Here is a 23,207-nt window from a genome sequence, read left to right as displayed (position 1 = left end):
GCGGCTTGGCTTGGCAAGGACTCAAAGGCCCCATTCCCGTCTCCATTCAGGAATTTCAGCCCCAGCTTCCCAAATTCCACCCTAATTCCAAAGGTTTATGCACACAAGCACCGCGCGGGGAGGTCTCCGGGGCGGACCCGCCAGAACCAGGAAATGCAGAGCCGAAATTTAACCCCAAAAACCTGGGAGAAGGCTCATTCCCTGCCCTGGAAAAAAAAATAAAATAACCCTGGCGTAGGGATTTCCCCAAGAAATCCCTGGAAAAGCTTCGGGAGCGGGCAGGGCGGTGTCACCTCCTGGCACCTCCCGAATCCCGCACAAAGGTCCCCGTTCCACCCGTTTGTTTAAACAAACCCATTCCCGGCGGGATAAACCCCCAGGAATACCCAGCAGGGATTCGCAGCCGAGCTGGGCTCCGGGCCGGGGGGAATTTGGGATTTTCCCGGAGTTTCTGCCGGCGGGGAGGCTCCGGGACACCCCGGCTGAGGCTCCCGGAGCTTTTCCATGCTCCCGGATATTCCCGGTAGGTGGGAATTGTTCCCCCGGGGGTGCTGAGGGCCCGCAGGTGCCGATCCAGGCGGGATTGACTCGTTCCATGCTGCTTTTTCCCAGGAGATGAAATCCCGCCCGGATCCGGCCGTGCTGGGATTGTCCGAGGGGTGTGATCCGTCTGGAACCGGGGCGAGGTGGGGATGTGGGGGCAGTCCCCTGGATTTGGGGTTCAGCCCCGCGGATGTGGGGTTCTGCCGGCAGCGGGTTGGAAAAGGGGGAATATTCCGCGGTGGGGAGAAGGAATTCTTGCCTTTGGGGCAGGGAAACTGAGGCACGGAGTCACCCCCGCCCTGCCCCGCGGTGCTTTGGGGGTGCCCGGCTGAATTCTCCATAAATCCCACGGGAAGGGTCTCCGGGAGTCGGGGAGGGGCAGTTTAACCCCAGGGGGACGCGGGGGCTGCTCCCGATCCCTGAAAAGCGCCGGGAAAGGGAAGCGGGGGGTGCCGAGGGCAGTGGGGGAGGGGGGATGGGAGCGGTTCCGGATTTGGGGAACGGGAGCGGCACCCCCGGACCTGCGGGAAAAGGGTTAACAGGGAACAGGATCTGCCCGGCCGAGCGGCTCCTGGTTTGTTTGGAGTGCGGAGAGGAGAGGGAGGGGGAGGGGGCGCCGGGCCGGGACCCCGGGAACCGGGAATCTCCGGGCTGGGACTCGGGAATGGCCGGGACCCCGGGAATTGGGGGTGTCCGGGCGCTGCGGAGCTCCCCCATCCCCCGCAGGTAGGTCCGGGGTCACCTGGGGTCACCTGGGGTCACCTGGGGTCACCTGGGGTGACCTCGGGACGGCCCGAGCCCCCCAGAGTCCCCCCGAGCCCCTCGGCCCTGAGCACCCCACCCCTTCCCCGGGGTCCCGGACGCTCCAACGGGACACGGCGAGGGCGGCCCCGTCCCCCCGGGGTCCCCCGAGGTCACCCCCGTTCCCGCACCCCCGGGATGGGGATCCCCGACGGTGCCCCCCCAAAATCCCGCGTCACCCCCGGCTCGGAACCCCTCCGGCCCCGGGAATCCCGGCAGGAATCCCGGCAGGAATCCCGGCCCGCCCCACCGTGCCCTCCCCCGGCACCGGGCACAGCCGAGCCCGGCCCGCCCCACCCCGGCCATGGGTTTGGGAGCAGCTCCCGAAGTTCCCGGGCCGCCGTTATCCCGCCGTTATCCCGCCGTTATCCCGCCGTTCCCGCATCCCGGGAAGAGCCGTGCCCGCGGTTTTCCCTCCCGTGGGAGCTGCCCTGGAGCGATGGCCACGCTCCTCTCCGCTTTTTTTTTATACTTTAATATTTATTATTCCACATTTGTGGCCGATCCCCGGCAGATCCACAAAGGAAAGGGAATTTTTTTTTTTTTTTTAAATCAGCTGACCGGGCTGGGAATGTAAAAACAGGAAAACGGCTGAGCTCATCCCAGCTCATCCCAGCTCATCCCAGTCCTCTCCCTGTCCCCAGCGGGGTGAGTCTGGCCAGGGCTGGGCAAGGATGTGCCAGCCCGGGAATGCTGCCGGGATTTGGGGGGATCCACCGGGAGCAGCCCGGGATCCACCTGCAGCCAGGCGAGGAGGGGATCCCCGGCTCGGGATGCTCAGGGGAGGAATGTCGGGATTTTGGGAGGGGACCAGAATTCCCAGGGGTTTCCCAGTCACATGTGGCCTTTTAGAGGCTGAAATCCCTCAGATCCCATCCCAAACCTCGCCGTGTTCCCATCCCAAATCCAGCCCAGGTCCCATCCAAGATCCCATCCCAGATTTCCCGGTCCCTCTAAAGCCCCCTGGGCCCCTCTCCCAACCCCGGGGGGTTTATCCCTCCCCTCAGGAGGTGGGAATTTGGGGGCTCAGATGAGCTGCATCCTTGTGGGGTCTCCCTGGGGCGGGGGGATCCCATTCTCAAACCCTTTCCTGTTCCCGTTCCTGTTCCCAATCCCATTCCTGATTCCCGTTCCCATTCCCCTTTCCAATTCCCCATTCCCCATTCCCATTCCCATTCCCATTCCCATTCCCATTCCCATTCCCCATTCCCATTCCCATTCCCATTCCCATTCCCATTCCCATTCCCATTCCCCATTCCCATTCCCATTCCCATTCCCATTCCCATTCCCATTCCCCATTCCCATTCCCATTCCCATTCCCATTCCCATTCCCCATTCCCATTCCCATCCCCATCCCCATTCCCATTCCCATTCCCATTCCCCATTCCCATTCCCCATTCCCCATTCCCCATTCCCATTCCCATTCCCATTCCCATTCCCATTCCCATTCCCATTCCCAATCCCATTCCCCGTGCCCCGTTCCCGTTCCCATTCCCATTCCCGTTCCCGTGCCCACCCCAGCCGCTCTCATCCCGAATTCCTGCCTGTTTAATGATTAACCAGCCGCGCTCACCTCTCTGGGGAGGGGGTGTCGCGCCTCGCCGCCCCCCCGGGGGCTCTGGGGACCCTCGGGCGCTGTGGGACCCGGCCGGGAGCGGGAGCGCTCCGGGGAGGGACCCCCCAAATTCAAATTCATCCCCCCGACCCCTCTGCACCCCCTTCCCGCAGCGCCCGGCCCTGAGCGGCACCGGGACCCCCCCAGCGCCCTGGAGCCCCCCAAAATCACCCCAGAGCCCTGCGGGGGGGTCCCCGCGGGGCTCCCACCCCCGAGGCGCCGCTGCGTGTCCGTCCTGGAGCGCGGCACGGCCTGGGATGAGGAGGAGGAGGAGGAGGAGGAGGAGGAGGAGGAAGAGCGAGCGGCCCGGGTGTCCCTGCGGAGAGGGGGGACGCTCCGGAGCCCCCCGGACCCGTTCCGCCGGCACAGCTGGGAGCCGGGCAGGGACCCGCGGGGTGTCCCGGGCTACGGCCGGCTCAGGTAGGGGGACCCCCGTGTCACCACCCCCCTGCGTCCCCGAGCCCCCCAAAAACTCAGAGATTGGGATCCTCGTCCGTCCGCACCTGGCTGGGGACACCCCGACCTCCCTGCTCACCCTGGGGGACCCGGCCTGCTTTGGGGGTCCCCTCAGCTGACGTGTCCCCCCCTCCTGCAGCGGGAGCCCCGAGCTCGGCTCCAGCCCGGAGCAGCTTGGGGGGCTCTGCCGGCAGCAGCGGGACCCCCGGAGAGCCCCCCTGGTGCACAGCAGCGACCGGCTGGACTCGCTGCTCTGGCAGGACCTGGAGGACGAGGCCGACCTGAGGCGGGCACAGGTGGGACCCTCCTGTCACCCCGGGGTCCCCCAGCACCCACCTGAGCTGGGGAGGGGACAGGGGACCCCGGGGAGGGCGGCGCTGCGAGAAAGTCGCGTCCCGGTGGCTCTGCCATCCGCCCTGGGTGGCTTTGTCATCGTCCCGGTGGCTTTGGCGTCACCCCGAGGGGTTTTGCCGTCATCCTGAGTGGCTTTGTCATTGTCCTCGCGCCTTTGCCACCATCCTGGGTGGCTTTGCCATCATCCAAGGTGGCTTTGCCATCGTCCTGGTGTCCAGAGTGACTTTGCCGTTGTCCTGAGCGGCTTTGTCATCATCTCCAGTGGCTTTGCCACACTCCTGGTGGCTTTGTCATTGTCCTTGCGCCTTTGCCACCATCCTGGGTGGCTTTGCCATCACCACGAGTGGCTTTGCCACCGTCCAGAGTCTCTTTGGGACCAGGACGCTCCTTCCCAGCCCTGTCCCCTGGGAGCAGCTTCCTTTTGGGGACCCTGAGGGGGCCGGGGAGGGTGGCAGTGCCACTGTCGCTGTCCCCTCTGCCGGGGCCGGGGGAGGGTGGCGGTGCCACTGTCGCTGTCCCCGCTGCGGGGGCCGGGGAGGGTGGCAGTGCCATTGTCGCTGTCCCCGCTGCGGGGGCTGGGGGATGGTGGCAGTGCCACTGTCGCTGTCCCCGCTGCGGGGGCCGGGGAGGGTGGCAGTGCCACTGTCGCTGTCCCCTCTGCAGGAGGACGCTCAGAGGCTCCCGGCTCCCCGGGCCGGGCCGCGCTCCCGCGGCTGGTCCCGCTTCAAATCCGCGTCTCTCGGTGTCATCTCCGGTGTCCCCGGCCAGGAGGGTGAGTCTGTCCCCCGTGTCCCCCCGGCGCTGTCCCTGCTGCCACCTCCCCGCTAACGACCCGAAATCGATGGCGCTGCCACCGCTGTTAATTATTATCCCCCCCCCGGCAGCTCCTCGCGACCCTTTCCTAAATCTCTTTTCCCCTTTTCCAGCTGCCGAAATCGCCCCGTTCGCCTCCCAGCAGAGCCTGCTCAGCGGGTGAGTCCCCTCGTGTCCCCTCGTGTCCCCTCGCTGTCCTGTCCCCTGCCTGGCCCCGTCCTGTCCCCTCCCCGCGCCTGTCACAGCCCATTCCCGTCCTCATTAGGGCCAAGCGTCGCGCCGGGGCTGGCCGGGAGCCCCGCGGGGACGGGGACAGCCTTTGGGGACAGGGACGGGCTTGGGGACACGCTGGATGGGGCATTGCCCCCGTCAGAGGTGGCTCGTCCCCGTCCGGAGGTGGCTCGGCCCCGTGCGAGGGCACCTTGTCCCCTCTGGGGGTGATTTAGCTCCGAGCGTGGCTTGTCCCCCGGGATTTGTCACCCACGGGGGGGATTTGTCACCCTCAGTGATGATTTGTCCCCCCAAAAAGAGATTTATCCCCTTCAGGGGGAATTTGTCCCCCCCAAAGGGGATTTGTCCCCCCACCGTGGGATTTCTCCCCCCAAAAGGGGATCTGTTCCCCACCAAAGGGGATTTGTCCCCCCAAAAAGGGATTTGTCCCCTTCAGGGGGAATTTGTCCCCCCCCCGAGTGGGAATTTGTCCCCCCCCAAAAGGGATTTGTCCCCTTCAGGGGGAATTTATCCTCTCCAAGGAGGGTTTGTTCCCTTCCAAGGGTGGCTTTTGTCCCCCCCCCGGGGGTGATTTGGCCCCTCCAAGGACTCTTTGTCCCCCTCCGAGGATGTCCCCAAGGAACCAGGACCCCCCCAGGGCAGTGAGGACCCCAAACCCAAACCCAGAACCCCCTCCCCGCTCCCCAAATGGGGGGGCAGAGACACGGGGGGGGTCCCAGGGGGGGACAGAGGGGACTGGGGGGGGGGACAGAGGGGACGGGGGGGACAGAGGGGGCTCTGTGGTGGCAGCGGGGAGGGGACACGCTCGCTCCTCCCCGTTCCCGGCGGGGACAGAGCGGGATTGTCCGGCGGGATTGTCCAGCGGGATCCTCCTCCCGCAGCACCGGGAGCCGCGAGCGGCTGGCGGAGGAGGCGGGGACCCCCCCGGGCCGGGAAGGGACCCCCCTGGACAGGACCCTCAGCTTCATCCGCAGGATGACCGGGAAAACAAAGGTGGGGAAAAACCGGGAGCGGCGCGGGGATGGGCTCGGCGGGATAACAACGGGAAAACAACGGGAAAACAACGGGATAACGGCGGGATAACGGCGGGATAACGGCGGGATAACGGCGGGATAACGGCGGGATAACGGGATGCGCTGCTGGATGCTCGGCCGTGCCTCAGTTTCCCCTCTCCCGCCCGCTCCTGAGCCCCTTTGGTGACCCGCGGTGGGGTCGGGGGGTCCCCCCTCCGCACCCCCGTTCGGGGGGCTCGGGAGGGGAAACTGAGGCACGAGGGGACGCGGCAGCCGCCGGTGCCTTTGTCCGGTTCTGGGGGGCCCAAACCGCGCTCGGCCCCCCCGGGCGGCCCCGATTCGCCGCGGAGCCGTTAATCCCCGACCTCCTCGTGCCGCCCTTCCCGCCGGATCCGCCGCCAGATGTTCACATCTGGGGGGGCCCCGCGTCCCCCCCGCTCCAAATCCCGCCCGGAGCCGCCGCGGGGCCGGAACCGCCCGGCGGGACGGCCCCGGCCCCATCCCGGGCCGGAATCCGGCGGTTTTGGGATGTTTATTAGGATTGTTGGATTGTTTGTTGGGGTTTTGTAGGGAAAAGGCGCCTGGAAGTCCGGGGGAGCCGGGGCGGGGGGGCTCCGGTTCCGTTCCGGGATGGGATCGCTCCCGGTGGAACAGCGGGACGTGGAAGGATATTCTTCCCCAAACGGCGATTTCGGGAAAAGAAAGAATAATCCCGGGGGGAACGGCCCCCCCGGGGGCTGCGGAGCCCCAGACCCGGTCCCGGCACTCCCGGTGGGACGTTCCGGTGCTGCCGTGACTCCGGGGGTCCCCCGTTACCGGGACCCCCCCGCGGCCTCCGTGGGGTTTTCCCGTGCGGATCCACGCGGGAGCCGCCGCCGGACCCCCCCGCTCCGGTCCCCCCGAGCATCCGGAGGCCTCTCCGGGGTTTCCTCCGGTGGTTTTGGGGCCGTTTCGGGGGAACGGCGGGAGGAGAAGCGAGTCCCGGCCCCGCAGGAAACGGGGACCGGGAATGTGGGTGAGGGGGGGTCTGACCGAATCCCCCCCCCCCCCCCCGATCCGGGGCCCCCCGAGGCTTCGATTCCGCTTTGGTGAGCAGCAGTTAATTAAAATGTGCAGTTTAATTAAAATCCGGCCTTGGCTGTCCGGAAAGGAGCCGGGAATGAGTTGGGAATGAGTTGGGAATGAGTCGGGAATGAGTCAGAAATGAGGCCCAGCCGCTCCCAGGGATCTGTTCCCGGGATTTCCTCCCAGGGATTTGCTCCCATGGATTTACTCCCAGGGATCCTCCTGTGGATTTGCTTCCATGGATCTGCTCCCAGGGATCTGTTCCTATGGATCTGTTCCCATGGATCTGTTCCCATGGATCCTCCCATGGATCTGTTCCCATGGATTTGCTCCCATGGATTTGCTCCCAGGGATCCTCCTGTGGATTTGCTTCCATGGATCTGTTCCCAGGGATCTGTTCCCATGGATCTGCTCCCATGGATCTGTTCCCATGGATCTGCTCCCATGGATCTGTTCCCATGGATCCTCCCATGGATCTGTTCCCATGGATCCTCCCATGGATCCTCCTATGGATCTGTTCCCATGGATCTGCTCCCATGGATCCTCCCATGGATCTGTTCCCATGGATCTGTTCCATGGATCTGCTCCCATGGATCTGCTCCCATGGATCTGTTCCCAGGGATCTGCTCCCATCCTGGCCTTGGCACACTGGATATTTTCCTGGATCCCAGTTTTCCCTGGGAAGGGCCATCCCACCCCTCTCCCCACGGATCTGTGGGGTCGTTCCCGTCCCACGGGCGCCGTTTTCCGCAGGGAAACTGAGGCAGCCGAGCGGCGGCGCCTCTCCATGGGCACCGCTGGGTATTTCTGTATTTCCTGGTTATTCATTAACCCGCTCCTGTCCCTGCCCGAGGTCCCCTTGTGGGAAATTCAGGATAAAAGGATAAAAAAAGGACATTTCATTCCTGCGCATCCCGGAACTGTGTGTGTGTGGGGGGGGGCTGGCTTTGTCCTGGGGCTCCCCAGGTGACACTTGGGGACTTTGGGATCCCCAAAAAGCCGCAGCCGGGACTGGGAGCGTTATCTTGGATTTATCTGATCATTCCTGGCTTATCGTGCTGGAGTTAATGTTCAACCAGTGGCACCAGCCCCGACGGGGCCTCTCCCAGCCGCTGTTTTCCCAGGGAAACGCAACATTTTCCCGAAATTCCCAACTTTCCATCCCCGTGCGGGGGCTCTCCCGGGAAGGACCCGGCCTGGATTTCAGCCGGGAGCTGAAAGCCCCAAAGTAGAGGGGAGCGGGGTCGGGATTTGTGTCACCCCAAAACGGCACCGTGGGGCCTGCAGGGCTGGGGAGATTTGGGAGAGGTGGGATTCCATGGGATTTGCTGCTTCCTTTTGGGATTTGCTGCTTCCTTTTGGGATTTGCTGCTTCCTTTTGGGATCCAGTGCTGGGAAGGGACAGGGACAGGGGTGTTCCCAAAGGTCGGGGCTTTCCAGGGGCTGTGTCAGGGGGAAACTGAGGCACAGAGAGGAAGGGCCGGACCAGAGCTGGGGCCACATCCGGATGCTGGGGCCGGAGCCGGGGGGGTTCCGAGGGGCGATCCCGGGGATGCGGGGCCTGGTCTGGGGCGGCTGCTGGGCTGATCCCGAGGGATTTTGGAATTTGGATCGCTCAGGATGCAGGGACACAGATCCCTGGGGATGTTGGAACACAGATCCCTCGGGATGTTGGAATTCGGATCCCTGGGGATGCAGGGACACAGATCCCTCAGGATGTCAGAATTTGGGTCCCTCGGGATGCTGGAATTCGGATCCCTGGGGATGTCAGAATTCGGATCCCTGGGGATTTTGGAATTTGGATCCCTTGGGATGTAGGGACACTGATCCCTGGGGATGTTGGAATTCGGGTCCCTCGGACTGTTGGAACACAGATCTCAGGCTCAGTCCCGCCTCTGATCCCTCGGGATTTTTGGGAGCCGATCCCGGAGGAGGGTGCGGTGCCGATCCTGGCCAGATACCAGCTGGATCCCGGCTGGATCCCGGTGATCCCGGCTGGATCCCAGTGATCCCGGCTGGATCCCGGTGATCCCGGCCGGATCCCGGCTGGATCCTGGTGATCCCGGTGATCCCGGCTGGATCCCGGCTGGATCCCGGTGCTCCCGGCCGGATCCCGGGGACCCCGCTGGAACAAAGGCCCCGCGGGCAGCACGAGGCCGGCGGGCGGCGCGACCCGCCCCCGGGAGGGCGGGACCGAGCGGGACCGGGCAGGGACCGGGAGCACCGGGAGGCACCGGGAAGGAGCCGGGAGGCACCGGGAGGGTACCGGGAGCACCGGGAGGGTACCGGGAGCACCGGGAGGGAGCCGGGAGCGCTCCCTGGATTATGTCCCGGATCGAGTCGCTGTCGCGAGCCAGGAGCGATCGCGCCAAGGTGGGTCCCGGCGAGCGCAGCCCCCCGAGCGGGGTTCCCCCTTTTCCAGCCCTTCCTGGGGTTGTGGGGGGCTCCTCCCTCCCTGCTCGGAGGGGTCACCCCATCCCTCAGCCCGACTTTGGGGGGCTCTGCCCTGCCCCAGGCGGCCGCGGGGATTTGGGGGTTTTTTTTTGGGGGGCACGGGGCGATGCTCGGGGTGCGTTTTGGGGTCTCCACATTGTGCAGGGGGGGTGTTGGCCGGCCCAAGGACCCCCCACCCCGAGTGTCCCCCAAAAACTTCTCCCCGACTCTTCCTCATCCTCCTTCCCGCCGGGGCCGGAGTTTCGGGTGACGCGAGGATGAGGATGAGGAGGAAGTCGGGCGGGGAAAGACATTTTTAGGGACCCCCCACCCCGATTTTATCGCTTTTCATGGAGACAAAGCCCGGCGGGGAGTTCGGGGCTGGGGAAACTGAGGCACGGGGCCGCGGTTCCGCCACCCGTGACCGGGGCTGGACCGGGGGGGGGGGGGGGGATGTGGCAATGCCCGCGTGGCGTGACCGGGGGGGGCTCGGGGGGGGCGATGCTCTGTGCCCTTCCCCCCCCAAACCTCAGTTTCCCCCACGGGGGGAAACTGAGGTTTGGGGGGGGAGGGGCACAGAGCATCGCCCCCCCAGCACGGAGATTTTGGGGGGCACGGAGAGACCCCAAACCGCCGCTCCCCCCGCCCCGACCGCGCTCGGGTGGCTCGGGGCTGATTTGGGGGTGCCCCCAGCCCCGAATGGGGTTTGGGGAGGTTTTGGGGGGCTGAGGGGGCGGTTTGGGGTGATTTTGTAGAAGGGGGAAGTGGCTGTTGGGCTCCGCGCCGCCTCGGGGGTGGGGGGGAAATGGTGAATTTTTTATTTTTGTTGTTTTTTTGTTTAAAAAAAGTTTCGTCCGAGGCGTTTTCGCCCCACCCAGAACCGGGGGGGGGGTCGGGTGGGGGTCGGGGGGTCGGGGTGACCCCACAAGGGATCCCCAAAAGCAGCGGGACCCCGTCCGGGAGGCGATTTTTGGGGACCCCCCCCCCCCTCTCCGCGCCACCCTCGTGGCTTTCCGGGGGGATCCCCACCTGCCTTTGGGGGGGCAGCGACCCCCCCGAGCCCCCCAAAACAGCTCAGGGGGTCCCGCTAGCCCAGATCTCCCCTCCACAGCTGCGCCCCTAAATCCGGGGGGCTTCAAACCTCCGAGGGGGCAAATTTGGGGGTTCAGGGGGTCTGGGGGTGGGTTTTTTTTGGAGTCCCCCCGTTTTTCCCGTCCCGGCCCAGCGGGGTCTTTGTTGCCTGGGCCGGGGCTTTGTTCGCCGCCGGGGCGGCAGAGGGGGGGCTGTCCCCAAAAAGCGGGGGGACCGTCCCCAAAAAGGGGGGAAATTCCCCCAAAAACGAGAGGCCTCGTCCCGGGCAGCTCCGTGACGCCGTTTGGGGGTTCAGCTCCCCCAAAACTCTGCGGGTTTTGAGGTGGGGGGGTTCCCCCCTTCACACCCCACGCCGCTTTTAGGGTGGGGTGTGAAGGCTCTGAGGGTACCCCAAAAACTCCTCCCGAGCTCCGCGCGGGGTTTTGGGGTGCGGAGGGGCCCCGGGCCGGAACAGGAACCCCAAAAACCCAAAAAAAAAACCCCGTCTCTATTTAAAGCACCGAAACTTCCTCCGCCCCCAGCGCCGGAGGGGGGGGAGGTGTGGGGGGACCCCAAAATTCCGCGCACGGAGCAGCCGCGTGTCCCGGCACCCGGTTTGTGCGCGGGGTTGGGGTTTTTGGGGGAGGGGTCTTGGTTTTGGGGGGTTTTGGGGGGTTTTGGGGGGTTTTAGGGGGTTTTAGGGGGTTTTGGGGGTTTTGGGGGGTGCGGGAGGGGCGCGGCCGCTTCCCCCCCCACCTCCACCTCCCCGGGGTTTTTGGGGCTGGGGGTGCACCCAAACCCCCCAAATTTGCGGTGGTTCCCCCCCCCTCCCCAGCGCTGCATAAATAAGGATGAGGGACCCCCCCCCTAAATTCTCCCAGGGGGATTTTTGGGGTTTTGTGCGGTGTGACCCCCCCCCAGCACTTCCCCTGAGGGTTTGGTTCGGGGGGACCCCCCCAAAACCGGGGAGGGGTCCCGGGGCGGGCAGGAAGCGGCGGCGGCTCCTGCCTTTGTCTGGTTTCCTTCGCGGGCGGGGGGGCCCAAAAAAGGGAGGAAAACACGGAAATCTGCGAGGGAAAAAAGCGGGGAAAGAGGGTGAAAATCAGGAGGAAAACGGTCCAAAAAAAAAAAAATAGAGGTAAAAAAGTGAGGGGGAAAAAGAGGAGAAAAAAGGAAAATGGGGTGTAATAAAGGGAAAATTAACGGGGGAAAAGCAGTTAAGATGGGGAAATCAGTTACAAAGGAAAATGCAGTAAAAAGGGGGAAATAAGCATAAAAAAGGAGAAACAGTAAAAAAGGAGAAACAGTTAAAAAGGGGGAAGGTAAAAAAAAAAGGGGAATGTTAAAAGCGGGAAGAAAATCGGGGTGGAAAAGGAAAGAAAAGCAGAAAGATAAAGGGAAGAAAGTGAAGGGAAGGAATGGGATAAAATAGGGGGGAAAGGGCGAGAAGGATAAAGGGAAGCAAAGCAAAAAGCAAAGGGTGGAAGGAAAATAAAAACAAGCAAATAAAGGGAGGGAAAGAAAAAAAAAAGAAAAGAAATAATTAAAAAAAACCGGAGGGAAATAAAAGCAAAACACACAAAAGCGGCGAAGCGGAGGGGAAATCAAAGGAAAACAAACCCGCGGGCGGGAACAATCGCGCGTGGGGCGGGAACAATCGCGCGTGGGGCGGATGGCGCGGCCGGGGGGGCCCGGGGGGTTCGGGGGTCCGGGATGTGCTGCTGCTCCTGCGCCCCGTTCCCGGCGGAGGGAGCCCCGAGGCGAGAGAGGGTGAGCCCCCAGGGGGGGTCCCAAAGGTGCCCACGGGGTCCCAAAGGTGCCCACAGGGTCCCAAAGGTGTCCATGGGGTCCCAAAGGTACCCAAGGGGTCCCAAAGGTGTCCAAGGGGTCCCAAAGGCACCCACGGGGTCCCAAAGGTGCCTACGGGGTCCCACTCCTGATCCCCGGGGTCCCAAAGGTACCCAAGGGGTCCCAAAGGTGTCCAAGGGGTCCCAAAGGTTCCCATGGGGTCCCAAAGGTGCTGAAGGGGTCCCAAAGGCGCCCATGGGGTCCCAAAGGTGCCCGTGGGGTCCCACTCCTGTCCCTGTTCTTCCTCCCCTCCCTCTCCCCCCTCCAGGCTCCCCCCGGGGGTCCCTCAGCCCCTCCCCGGCCCTCGGGGGGGGGGTCGGGAGCAGGGACGGGCACCGGGACGGGCACCGGGATGGGCACCGGGACGGGCACCGGGACGGGCACCGGGACGGGCACCGGGACCCCCGTGTGCCGTGGGGTCGGGGGCTGGGGAGGGGCGCTGGGGGTCCCGGAGCGCCGCCGTTTCGGGGGGCTGTCGGTTGTCACCCCCACCCGCCGGTGCCAGGCACGGCCGGGGGGTGCCGGGGGGGGCACAAAGGCCTCTCTGTGCCCGTGTGGGGACACGGGGGGGGCCCGAGGCGAGCGCGGGGACACTCGGGGTGACACCGGCTCGATCCCCCCACCCCAAACCATCCCCGGGGCGGGGGGGGGGATGCTCAGCCAGCTCAAACCATCAACCTGACCCCCCAATTTGGGGGGAAAAGGGCAAAACCCCCCAGTTGGACTAAAAATAGGCGGGGAGGGGAGCAGGACGATGTCCCCACCCCCCCGGTGCGCCCCCGCAGCCGGTCCCCATTGGGGCTCCTGGCGGTGGGGCGGGGGGGCCGTGCCGGGGCGGGGGGGATCTCACGGCAGCTCCGGTTCTCCGGTTACCGTGGAGACGGGATGCAGGGAAGCGGCGGCGGCGGCGAGCGGGGCGCTCTCTCCCCGGGCTCGGGGCTCCCCCCGGGCGCCCCGCAGCCCTCCCGGTTCACCGGGACCATGAGCCGCGTGCCGAGGCCGGCGGGGCCGAGCGCGGGGCGGCCGCGGTGCCGCAGCCCCGTCAGGCGCCCGGTGCCGCTGTCCGGGCAGGGCAAGGACAAGGAGAGGATGAAGGAGGGCATGAAGGAGAAGGAGGCGCGCTACAGCAACGGGCACCTCTTCACCACCATCTCCGTGTCCGGCATGACCATGTGCTTCGCCTGCAACAAGAGCATCACGGCCAAGGAAGCGCTGGTGTGCCCCAGTGAGTGCCCGGGGGGTGCCAGCGGCGTGTGCCCGCTGCGGGGGTGCCAAGGGGGGGTTTGATGGGGGGGATTTGCCAGGGGGGATTTGCCAGGGGGGATGTGCCAGGGGGGTTTGCCAGGGGGGTTTGCCAGGGGGGTTTGCCATGGGGGGCTGCCAAGGGGGGATTTGCCAGGGGGGATGTGCCAGGGGGGTTTGCCAGGGGGGTTTGCTAGGGGGGATGTGCAGGGGGGGCTGCCAAGGGGGGGATGTGCCAGGGGGGATGTGCCAGGGGGATGTGCCAGGGCAGGGGTGACACGGTGGCATTGCTGGGGTGGCTTTGCCAGGGTGGATTTGATGGGGTGGCTTTGCCAGGGTGGCTTTGCCAGGGCAGAATTTGGTGGGGTGGCTTTGCTGCAGTGGCTTTTCCAGAGTAGGATTTGATGGGGTGGCTTTGCCAGGGCAGGATTTAATGGGGTGGCTTTGCCAGGTTGGCTTTTCCAAGGCAGGATTGCCATGGTGGCTTTGCCAGGGCAGAATTTCATGGGGTGGCTTTGCCAGGCTGGCTTTGCCAGGGCAGGATTGCCATGGTGGCTTTGCTGCAGTGGTTTTGCCAGGTTGGCTTTGCCAGGGTGGATTTGATGGGGTGGCTTTGCTGCAGTGGCTTTACCAGGGTGGATTTGCCAGGGTGGATTTGCCAGGGCAGGATTTAATGGGGTGGCTTTGCCAGGGTGGCTTTTCCAAGGCAGAATTGCCATGGTGGCTTTGCTGCAGTGGCTTTGCCAGGGTGGCTTTGCCAGGGTGGATTTGATGGGGTGGCTTTGCTGCAGTGGCTTTTCCAGAGTAGGATTTGATGGGGTGGCTTTGCCAGGGCAGGATTTAATGGGGTGGCTTTGCCAGGTTGGCTTTTCCAAGGCAGGATTGCCATGGTGGCTTTGCCAGGGCAGAATTTGATGGGGTGGCTTTGCCAGGCTGGATTTGCCAGAGCAGAATTGCCATGGTGGCTTTGCTGCAGTGGCTTTGCCAGGTTGGCTTTGCCAGAATGGAGTTGCCAGGGTAGCTTTGCTGCAGTGGTTTTTTTTTGGGATGGCTCCTCTGGGGTGTCTTTTCCATCATGGTTTCACCAGGGTGGCAGGGCTGGGGGTTGAGATGATGGGATGGCTTTGCCAGGTTGGCTCTGCCAGGGCAGAAATGCCAGGGTGGCTTTTCCAGGATGAAATTTCCGGGGTGGCTTTGCTGCAGTGGCTTTGCCAGGGTGGATTTGGTGGGATGGAATTGCCAGGGAGGATTTGCTGGAATGGAATTGCCAGGATGGATTTTCTGGGGTGGCTTTCTCATGGTGGCTTGGCCAGGGTGGCATCGCCGCAGTGACTTTTCCGCTGCGGAGTTGCCAGGGTGGCTTTTTCTGGGGTGGCTTTTTCTGGGGTGGCTTTTTCTGGGGTGGCTTTTTCTGGGGTGGCTTTTCCATGGCGGCTTTGCCGGGGTGGCTTTGCCGCAGTGGCTTTTCTGAGGAGGCTTTTTTTGGGATGACTTTTTTTGGGGTGGCTTTGCTGGGGCGGAATTGCTGGGGTGGCTGTGCCGGATTGGATTTGCCGCAGTGGGTGGCTTTTTTGGGATGGCTTTTTTTTTATTTTTTGGGGTGGCCTCGCCAGGATGACTGTGGCTTTTCCAAGACGCCTTTTCTGGGGTGGCTTTGCCGCGTGGGCACCATTCCCATGCCCGGTTCCTCCCGGGTTCGTTGCCTGGAGCAGGAGAGGGTTTCTCCACCCTGGCACATCCCGGCTCCCTGGCACGGTGGCCCCGGGCTGGCGCGGTGCCCTCGGTGTTGGGGCAGCTGTTCCCTGGCAGCTGCAGCTGCGGGTGATCCGCATCCACCCGCGTCCCCACCGCATCTGCTCCTGTCGCTCTGCCGGGGGAGGAGGAGGAGGAGGGGGTGGCAGGAGGGTCCCCACGTCCCCCCCGTCACCTCTCCGTGTCCCCCAGCCTGCAACGTCACCATCCACAACCGCTGCAAGGACACCCTGCCCAACTGCACCAAGGTGAAGCAGAAGGTGAGCGCGGCAGAGGGATGGGTGGGCGGCAAGGGAAGGGGGGACGCGGGATCGGGGACACGCGAGGACAGTGACGCGAGGACAGTGACAGTGACAGTGACGCTTCCGCTCCCCCGCAGCAGCAGAAGGCGGCGCTGCTGAAGAACAGCTCAGCCCTGCAGTCGGTGTCCCTGCGCAACAAGAGTGAGTGGGGGGAGCTTCCCTCCCCTTCCCTCCCCTTCCCTCCCCTTCCCTCCCCTTCCCTTCCCTTCCCTTCCCTTCCCTTCCCTTCCCTTCCCTTCCCTTCCCTTCCCTTCCCTTCCCTTCCCTTCCCTTCCCTTCCCTTCCCTTCCCTCCCCTCCCCTCCCCTCCCCTCCCCTTCCCTTCCCTTCCCTTCCCTTCCCTTCCCTTCCCTTCCCTTCCCTTCCCTTCCCTTCCCTTCCCTTCCCTTCCCTTCCCTTCCCTTCCCTTCCCTTCCCTTCCCTTCCCTTCCCTTCCCTTCCCTTCCCTTCCCTTCCCTTCCCTTCCCTTCCCTTCCCTTCCCTTCCCTTCCCTTCCCTTCCCTTCCCTTCCCTTCCCTTCCCTTCCCTTCCCTTCCCTTCCCTTCCCTTCCCTTCCCTTCCCTTCCCTTCCCTTCCCTCCCTCTCCCCTCCCCTCCCCTCCCCTCCCCTCCCCTCCCCTCTCTGCACATCCCAGGGGGTGTCAGGGGGGTCCCAGCACCGGTCCCCTGCTGTCCCCCCCCCAGATGCCATCCGGGAGCGCCCCAATTCCGCCATCTACCCCTCGGAGAGTTTCCGGCAGACGCTGTTGGGGTCCCGCCGCGGCCGCCCCTCCCTGTCCCTGTCCAAGAGCGTCTCCACCACCAACATCTCGGGGTAAGGGCGGGACAGGAGGGGGGACAGGCGGATCCGGGGGTGTCCCCAGTGTCCCCACCGTGTCCCACACCCCCCACAGGACATTCAACGATGACTCTCCCCTGGGCATCCGGCGGATCCTGTCCCAGTCCACGGATTCCCTCAACATGCGCAACCGGACGCTCTCGGTGGAGTCGCTGATCGACGAAGGTGGGGACACCGCGGGGACACAACGTGGGGTCACCAACGTGGGGACCCCGTGTCCCAGCGATGTCACCGATGTCACCTGCAGGCCCCGACGTCATCCTGAGCCAGCTGCTGAGCGATTTGGAGGCGGACGGGAAGGAGTTTGAGGCGGATTCCTGGAGCCTGGCGGTGGATAACAGCTTCCTGCAGCAGCACCGCATGGACGTCATGAAGCGGCAGGACGTCATCTACGGTGAGGGGACACGGGGACACGGGGACACGGGGACATGGGGACACAGGGACAGCACAGGGGACACAGGAAGAGGTTGGAGAAGCAGAAATGGGGACAAAGGGACAGGACAGAGGATGGAGGGATGGGGATGCGATCATGAGGACACAGGGCCAGGCTGGGTGGCTTTTCCTGGGGTCCTGCTCCCCCTCTGTGCTGTCCCTGGGATGCTGTCCTTGTCCCCAGGGCTGTGTCCCTGTCCCCTGGGGATGCTGTCCCTGTCCCCAAGCTGCTGTCCTTGTCCCCGGGGATGCTGTCCCTGTCCCCTGGGGATGCTGTCCCTGTCCCCTGGGGATGCTGTCCATGTCCCTGGGGATGCTGTCCGTGTCCCCAGGGCTGTGTCCCTGACCCCGGGCTGTGTCCCTGTCCCTGGGCTGTGTCCCTGTCCCCTGGGGATGCTGTCCTTGTCCCCGGGGATGCTGTCCCTGTCCTCAGGGCTGTGTCCCTGACCCCGGGCTGTGTCCCTGTCCCCTGGGGATGCTGTCCTTGTCCCCTTGGATGCTGTCCGTGTCCCTGGGGATGCTGTCCCTGTCCCCAGGGCTGTGTCCCTGTCCCCTGGGGATGCTGTCCTTGTCCCCGGGGATGATGTCCCTGTCCCCGGGTCTGTGTCCCTGACCCCGGGCCGTGTCCCTGTCCCCTGGTGACCGCGCCGTGCCCCCGCAGAGCTGATGCAGACGGAGCTGCACCACGTGCGGACGCTGAAGATCATGGGCGCCCTGTTCCGCAGGGCGATGCTGGAGGAGCTGCAGCTGGACCCCGGCACCGTCCAGCGCATCTTCCCCTGCCTGGATGAGCTCAGCCACATCCACGAGCGCTTCCTGGCCCAGCTCCTGGAGCGGCGCCGGGAATCGCTGGCCCAGGACAGCAACAAGAACTTCGTCATCGACCGCCTCGGGGACATCCTCGTCACCCAGGTGGGCGGGAGACCGGGAAATCAGGATGGGGGATGAGGATGCTTTGGGGTGGGGGTGCCAGGGACTGACTGATGACGGGTTTGACGATGGGGACGCGCTCACCGATGTCCCCTCGTCCTTCCCGCTGCCAAGTTCTCGGGCCCGAGCGCGGAGCAGCTGCGCAAAGCCTACGCCGAGTTCTGCAGCAAGCACACCAAGGCGCTCAAGGAGTACAAGGACCTGCTGGCCCGGGACAAGCGCTTCCAGCAGTTCATCCGGGTGGGCTCCGTGGGGACCCCGGGATGGGGGTCGGGGTCTGCATCCTCCAGAGGGACCCCCGGGATGGGGGTTGGGGTCTGCATCCTCCGGAGGGACCCCCGGGATGGGGGTTGGGGTCGCCCTGCGCGTTCCGGGCTTTGTGCCCTGGTGGGAAACCCTTCTCCCAGCTCCGTGCCTCAGTTTCCCCGGCTTGTGTCCTTCCCTCACTGAGCTCTGTCACTGATGGAGGGGGGTCTCTGCTTTTGGGGGTCCCTGCTGACGCTGTGCCCCCCCAGAGGGTGACACGATCCCCCCTCCTCCGGCGCCACGGCGTGCCCGAGTGCATCCTGCTGGTGACGCAGCGCATCACCAAGTACCCGGTGCTCATCGAGCGCATCCTCAAGAATTCCAAAGGTACCGGGGCGGGCGGGAAGGGGCCAGGACCGGCGCCTTGCCGGGGATTCCAGCTTCCAGCTTCCCTCCCTGCTGGCAGACAACGAGGGGGACTGCGCGGACCTGTCGCGGGCGCTGCGGCTGGTGAAGGAGCTGCTCTCGGCCGTGGACGAGGAGGTTCACGCGTGGGAGCTGCGCGGGCGCCTCTGGGACGTTTTCCGGCGCGTGGATCCCCGCGCCAAGGTGCCGCTGCTCTGGGACAGCCGGCCCGGAGCCTTCGGCAGGGACGAGCTGCTGCGCAGGAAGCTGGTGCACAGCGGGGCGATGCTCTGGAAAACGGCGGCCGGGCGCTTCAAAGGTGGGAAATGGGGGAAAAAAGGGGATTGGGAGATGCCCAGGGAAGCTGGCATGGAATTGGGGGTCCCGAGAGAGAGGGGGTGCCTGTGCAGCAGGATGCTGGCAGAGCCCCTCTTCTCCGCGGCTGAATTTGGGGGGTCTGGGGGCTCGGCGAGGTGAACCCCCCGCTCACCCCGGCTCATCCCAGACGTCCTGGTGCTGCTGATGACGGACGTGCTGGTGTTCCTGCAAGAGAAGGACCAGAAATACACCTTCCCCATGCTGGTGAGCTGCCCCTCCTCATCCCCTCCTCATCCCCTCCTCATCCCCTGCTCATCCCCAGCCTCGCCGGGGCTGCGGGGCGGCGTTCCCCATCCCCGGCGCTCCCCATCCCGCAGGACAAGCCGGCCGTCATCTCCCTGCAAAACCTGATCGTGCGGGACATCGCCAACCAGGAGAAGGGCATGTTCCTGATCAGCGCCGCCCCGCCCGAGATGTACGAGGTGCACGCGGCGTCCCGCGATGACCGCAACCACTGGATGAAGGTCATCCAGCAGGCGGTCAGCCTGTGAGTGTCCCCGGGCTTTGGGGACAGCTGGGAGCCCCCCGGGATCTCTGGGAATCGCTGGGGAGCCCACGGGCACAGGGTGGGTGCTGGTGGGTGCTGGGATCTGGGGGAGAAGGGGGTGGGTGTGGGGTGATGGCTCTGACCGCCCCAATCCCGGTCCCCTCAGCTGTCCAAGCCGCCAGGATTTCCCCCTGATTGAGACCGAGACGGAAGCGTCCTTGCGGAAGCTGAAAGGTGGGGGCTCATCCCTGTTCCTCCCATCCCATTGATCCCATCCCATCCCGCTGATCCCATCCCATTCCATGGATCCCATCCCACTGATCCCACTGATCCCATCCCATTCCATGGATCCCATCCCTTTGATCCCATCCCTTTGATCCCATCCCATCCCATGGATCCCATCCCACTGATCTCATCCCATCCCTTTGATCCCATCCCATCCCATCCTGTGCTTCCCATCCCATTGATCCCATCCCACCCCATTGATCCCATCCCTTTGATCCCATCTCATCCCATTGATCCCATCTCATCCCTTTGATCCCATCCCATTCCATGGATCCCATCCCATCCCATCCCTTTGATCCCATCCCATCCCATCCCATCCCATCCCATCCCATCCCATCCCATCCCATCCCATCCCATCCCATCCCATCCCATTGATCCCATCCCACTGATCCCATCCCACTGATCTCATCCCATCCCATCGATCCTATCCCACCTCATCCCATCCCCCGGATCCCATCCCACGGGTCCCACCCCGCTGACCCCATTCCCGCCGCCCCTCTGCAGAGCGGATGGAGCAGCACGACCGTCAGATCGCGGCGCTGCTGGAGGACAAGGTCGGCATTTTTGCCGACATGCTGGCGCTGGGCAGCGGCTCCGAGCCCCCCCAAGCCCCCCGCGGGACCCCCTTCCCCGGGGAGCCCGGCCGGGCGCCCCGCGGGGACGTGCTGCTGCACGACGCCATCCGGGAAGGTACGGCAGCGCCGGGATCGGGATCCGGGCGGGAACGGGCGGTTCTGCGCCGGGATGGAGACTCCCAAACGCTCTGGGATGTTCTGGGATGCTCCAGGGTGGGGAAACTGAGGCAGGGCTCACGCTGCCCTTCCCCGCAGTGGAGTGCCTGAAGGAGATTTTCACGGGATGCGCCCGGGATCGGGATCGGGATCGGGATCAGAACCACAACAACCGCCCCGAGGCCGAGAGCTGCCCCAGCCCCAGCGCCAGCAGTAAGGGGGGACACGGGGAGGGGTCGCTGGGTTGGGGGGACCCCCGGGACCCCCCTTGGGGCTCACCCAGCCTTCCCCTGCAGACGGCGACTCCGGCAGCATCAACGGCTCCTTGGAATTCCGGGTGGATCCCGACGCTGGGCAGCGGGTGAGTTGGGGAGGGGGCACGGGGGGACAGCTGGGGGGCACTGGGGGGCACAGGGGGACAGCTGGGGGGCACAGGGGGACAGCTGGGGACCCCCAGCCCACACTGGGCCCCTCGATGTCACCACACTCTCTCCGCAGGACGGGAATGGGAACCAAGTCCCGCCCAGGGGATCCCAGGAGGTGAGGAAAGGGTTTTGGGGAGGGGGGCGGTGCTCACCCCACGCTGCCTCGGTGTCCCCCCCGGTGTGGCACTTGGGGTTCACCCCCCTCCAATCCTGTCCCCCCCCAGGAGATCAACCAGCGCCTGGTGAACCTGTACGGGCTCCTGCTGCGGCTCCAGGTGGGGAGGGGGACAGGGAGGGGGGACCCCTGCCCAAATCCATCCTGCTCCCTTGTCCTCTTTGTCCCCTTCCCATTCCCCTCTTTCCCCTCATTGCCCCCTGCTCCCTTTTGCCCTATTTCCCCTTTTCCTCCCCTTTCCCCCCTTTTCCCCCCCTTCCCCCCCATTTTCCCTCCTTTTCCACCCCTTTCTACCCCCTTTTTCCCCCCTTTCCCCCCTATTTTTCCCTCCATTTCCCCCCCTTTCTACCCCCCTTTTTTCCCCTCTTTCCCCCCTTTGTTTCCCCCTTTTTCCCCCTTTCCCCCCCACTTTCCACCCTTTCCCCCCCTTTTCCCCCCCTTTTTCCCCCTTTTCCCCCTTTTTTCCCCTTTCCCCCTCCTTTTTCCCCCCTTTCCCCCCTTTTTCCCCCTTTTCCCCTTTACCCCCCTTTTCCCCCCTATTTTTCCCTCCTTTCCCCCCCCTTTCTACCCCCCTATTTTCCCCCTTTCCCTCCCTTTGTTTCCCCGTTTTTTTCCCCTTTTTTCCCCATTTTCCCCCCATTTTCCCCCCTTTTCTCCCCCTTCCCCCCTTCCCCTTCCCCAGCACCCTGACCTCTCTCCCCGCAGCTGCAGCTGACCCACCGGGAGGTTCTGTTGGAGTTGCAGCTGCCGGAGGCGCTGCAGCGGCCGCGGCCCCGCCGGGGCTCTCAGCCGGCCGTGCCGGTTACCGGGGGCGCGGAGCCGGGCCCCGGGGCGGAGCTGGCGCTGCTGCAGCGGCAGCACGGGCTGGTGCAGGAGGAGCTGAGCCGCTGCCGCCAGCTGTGCCAGGAACGGGCGCAGGAGGCGGCGGCGCTGGAGTCGCGGCTGCGGGACAGCGAACGGGAGCGCTCCCGGTTGGAACGGGAGCTGCAGGAGGCGCGGGGAGCACCGGCGGGGCCGCGGGGCCGGCGGGCGGCGGAGCCCCGGCGCAGGAGCCTCCCGGCCGGGGATGCGCTGTACCTGAGCTTCACCCCCCCGCAGGTGGGAGCGGGGTACCGGGAGCACCGGGGGTACCGGGGGCACCGGGGGTACCTGGGGCACCGCGGGTACAGAGAGCACCGCGGGTACCGGGAGCACCGGGGGATACCGGGAGCACCGGGAGTACCGGGAGCACCGGGGGCACCGGGAGCACAGGGGGTACCTGGGGCACCGGGGGCACCGGGGGTACCGGGAGCACCGGGGGTACCGGGGGGAGCCACGGGTAAGGATGGGGTCGCTGTGACCCGCGTGGGGGGCTCGGGCCTGACCCCCCCCACCCCACAGCTGATCCACGGCAGCCCCCCCGCCCACTCCCCCGCCGCCCCCGGCCCCCGGGACGAGCTGGAATTCCCGGGCACCGACCCCGAGCGGCTCCGCCAGGGGGGTGAGGACAGCCTGGACGTGCTCCTGGAGGGCGAGGGGGGCTTGGGGAGCCGCCACTCCCCCCCCGCCAGCCCCCGAGGTGGGTTTAACCCCCCCCCCGGCCCCAAATTGGGATCCCCATTTTATTTCGGTGGAAGTTGCTCACCAGGAGTTTTTCCCGCAGATTTCCTGAGGATGCAGGATATTCCCGAGGAGGCGGAGAACAGCCAGGAGCTGAAGGAGGGCGACGGGGACAGTTAGGGACCCCCGCAGCCCCCCCAGCCCCCCACGATCCCCCCAGGACACGCCGGGGGCTGGATCCGGCTGTGGGGAGCGTTGGGAAAAGCGGGATGGGGACGCTGCTATTCCCACGGGAGCCTTATGGGAACGGGGCGGGGTCCGCTCGCCCCCTCCCCTACTCCAGCCCGGGGGGGACAGGGGTGACATCGTGTCCCTCCTCTTCCCGCTGGGATTTATTTATTTATTTGGATGTTTTGGGGTGCGGGAGGTGGCCCCAGGGCGAGGAACTTCCAGCTCCTGGGTCAGCGGTGACAGTGACCCCCCCGTCCCCGGTGTCGGGGGGCTGCCCAAGGGTGGGGCGGGGAGGGACGGGGTCCCCGCGGATTAACTGTAAAAACAAAGGGCGAAAAGAAATGAAAAATATTAAAAAAAAAAAAAAATTTGGAAAATCATGAAAATGAAGAGTTTGGAGGCAAAATGAAGGGGGTGGGTGGAGGGACCGGCTGGGGCGGGGGTCTCTCAGCCGGGGGGCGACGGGGCCGGGTTCGGGGCGCACCCGCAGGGCGGGGCCGCTCCCGGGGCGGTGCCGGAGCCGCCGGGCCGGGTGCGGGACCGGGCGCGGGGCGGGGCGGGCGGAGGA

At 65.2% G+C, this 23,207-nt stretch overlaps 1 protein-coding gene across 5 annotated transcripts; it reads left to right on the top strand.

Moving 5' to 3' along the window:
* The first annotated feature begins 352 nt into the window (after positions 1 to 352).
* ARHGEF2 (Rho/Rac guanine nucleotide exchange factor 2) lies at positions 353 to 22,887 on the top strand. 5 transcript variants are annotated; one of them, XM_072918411.1, is made up of 28 exons: positions 353 to 523; positions 613 to 686; positions 3,073 to 3,379; positions 3,555 to 3,711; positions 4,433 to 4,541; positions 4,696 to 4,741; positions 5,695 to 5,806; positions 13,315 to 13,468; positions 15,430 to 15,497; positions 15,617 to 15,680; positions 16,222 to 16,351; positions 16,431 to 16,540; positions 16,623 to 16,769; positions 17,469 to 17,719; positions 17,852 to 17,977; positions 18,253 to 18,370; positions 18,450 to 18,707; positions 18,894 to 18,970; positions 19,084 to 19,253; positions 19,420 to 19,487; positions 20,043 to 20,228; positions 20,369 to 20,482; positions 20,566 to 20,630; positions 20,768 to 20,809; positions 20,919 to 20,969; positions 21,575 to 21,967; positions 22,250 to 22,427; positions 22,512 to 22,887. In XM_072918411.1, exons 7-28 carry the CDS (start codon positions 5,789 to 5,791, stop codon positions 22,586 to 22,588), a joined length of 2,865 nt encoding a protein of 954 aa, XP_072774512.1. In that variant the 5' UTR covers positions 353 to 523; positions 613 to 686; positions 3,073 to 3,379; positions 3,555 to 3,711; positions 4,433 to 4,541; positions 4,696 to 4,741; positions 5,695 to 5,788; the 3' UTR covers positions 22,589 to 22,887. The 5 variants fall into 5 exon arrangements, with proteins under 5 accessions (XP_072774512.1, XP_072774514.1, XP_072774511.1 ...); XM_072918413.1 differs by lacking the exons at positions 353 to 523; positions 613 to 686 and having other exon boundaries at positions 2,869 to 3,379; XM_072918410.1 differs by lacking the exons at positions 353 to 523; positions 613 to 686 and having other exon boundaries at positions 2,945 to 3,379; positions 15,620 to 15,680.
* Positions 22,888 to 23,207: the final 320 nt, after the last annotated feature.

Source organism: Taeniopygia guttata, chromosome 25, assembly GCF_048771995.1.
Source record: "Taeniopygia guttata chromosome 25, bTaeGut7.mat, whole genome shotgun sequence".
Lineage (NCBI taxonomy): Eukaryota > Metazoa > Chordata > Aves > Passeriformes > Estrildidae > Taeniopygia > Taeniopygia guttata.
Note: the sequence above shows the minus strand (reverse complement) of the source record. Positions and strands in the feature narration are given on the sequence as shown.

Coding starts and splice junctions, on each gene's coding strand:
- ARHGEF2 (XM_030291227.4), top strand. CDS start 13,129: ATGCAGGGAAGCGGCGGCGGCGGCGAGCGGGGCGCTCTCTCCCCGGGC. Junction 19,254..19,419: donor ATCCAGCAGGCGGTCAGCCT/GTGAGTGTCCCC, acceptor CGGTCCCCTCAG/CTGTCCAAGCCGCCAGGATT. Junction 20,810..20,918: donor CGCCCAGGGGATCCCAGGAG/GTGAGGAAAGGG, acceptor GTCCCCCCCCAG/GAGATCAACCAGCGCCTGGT.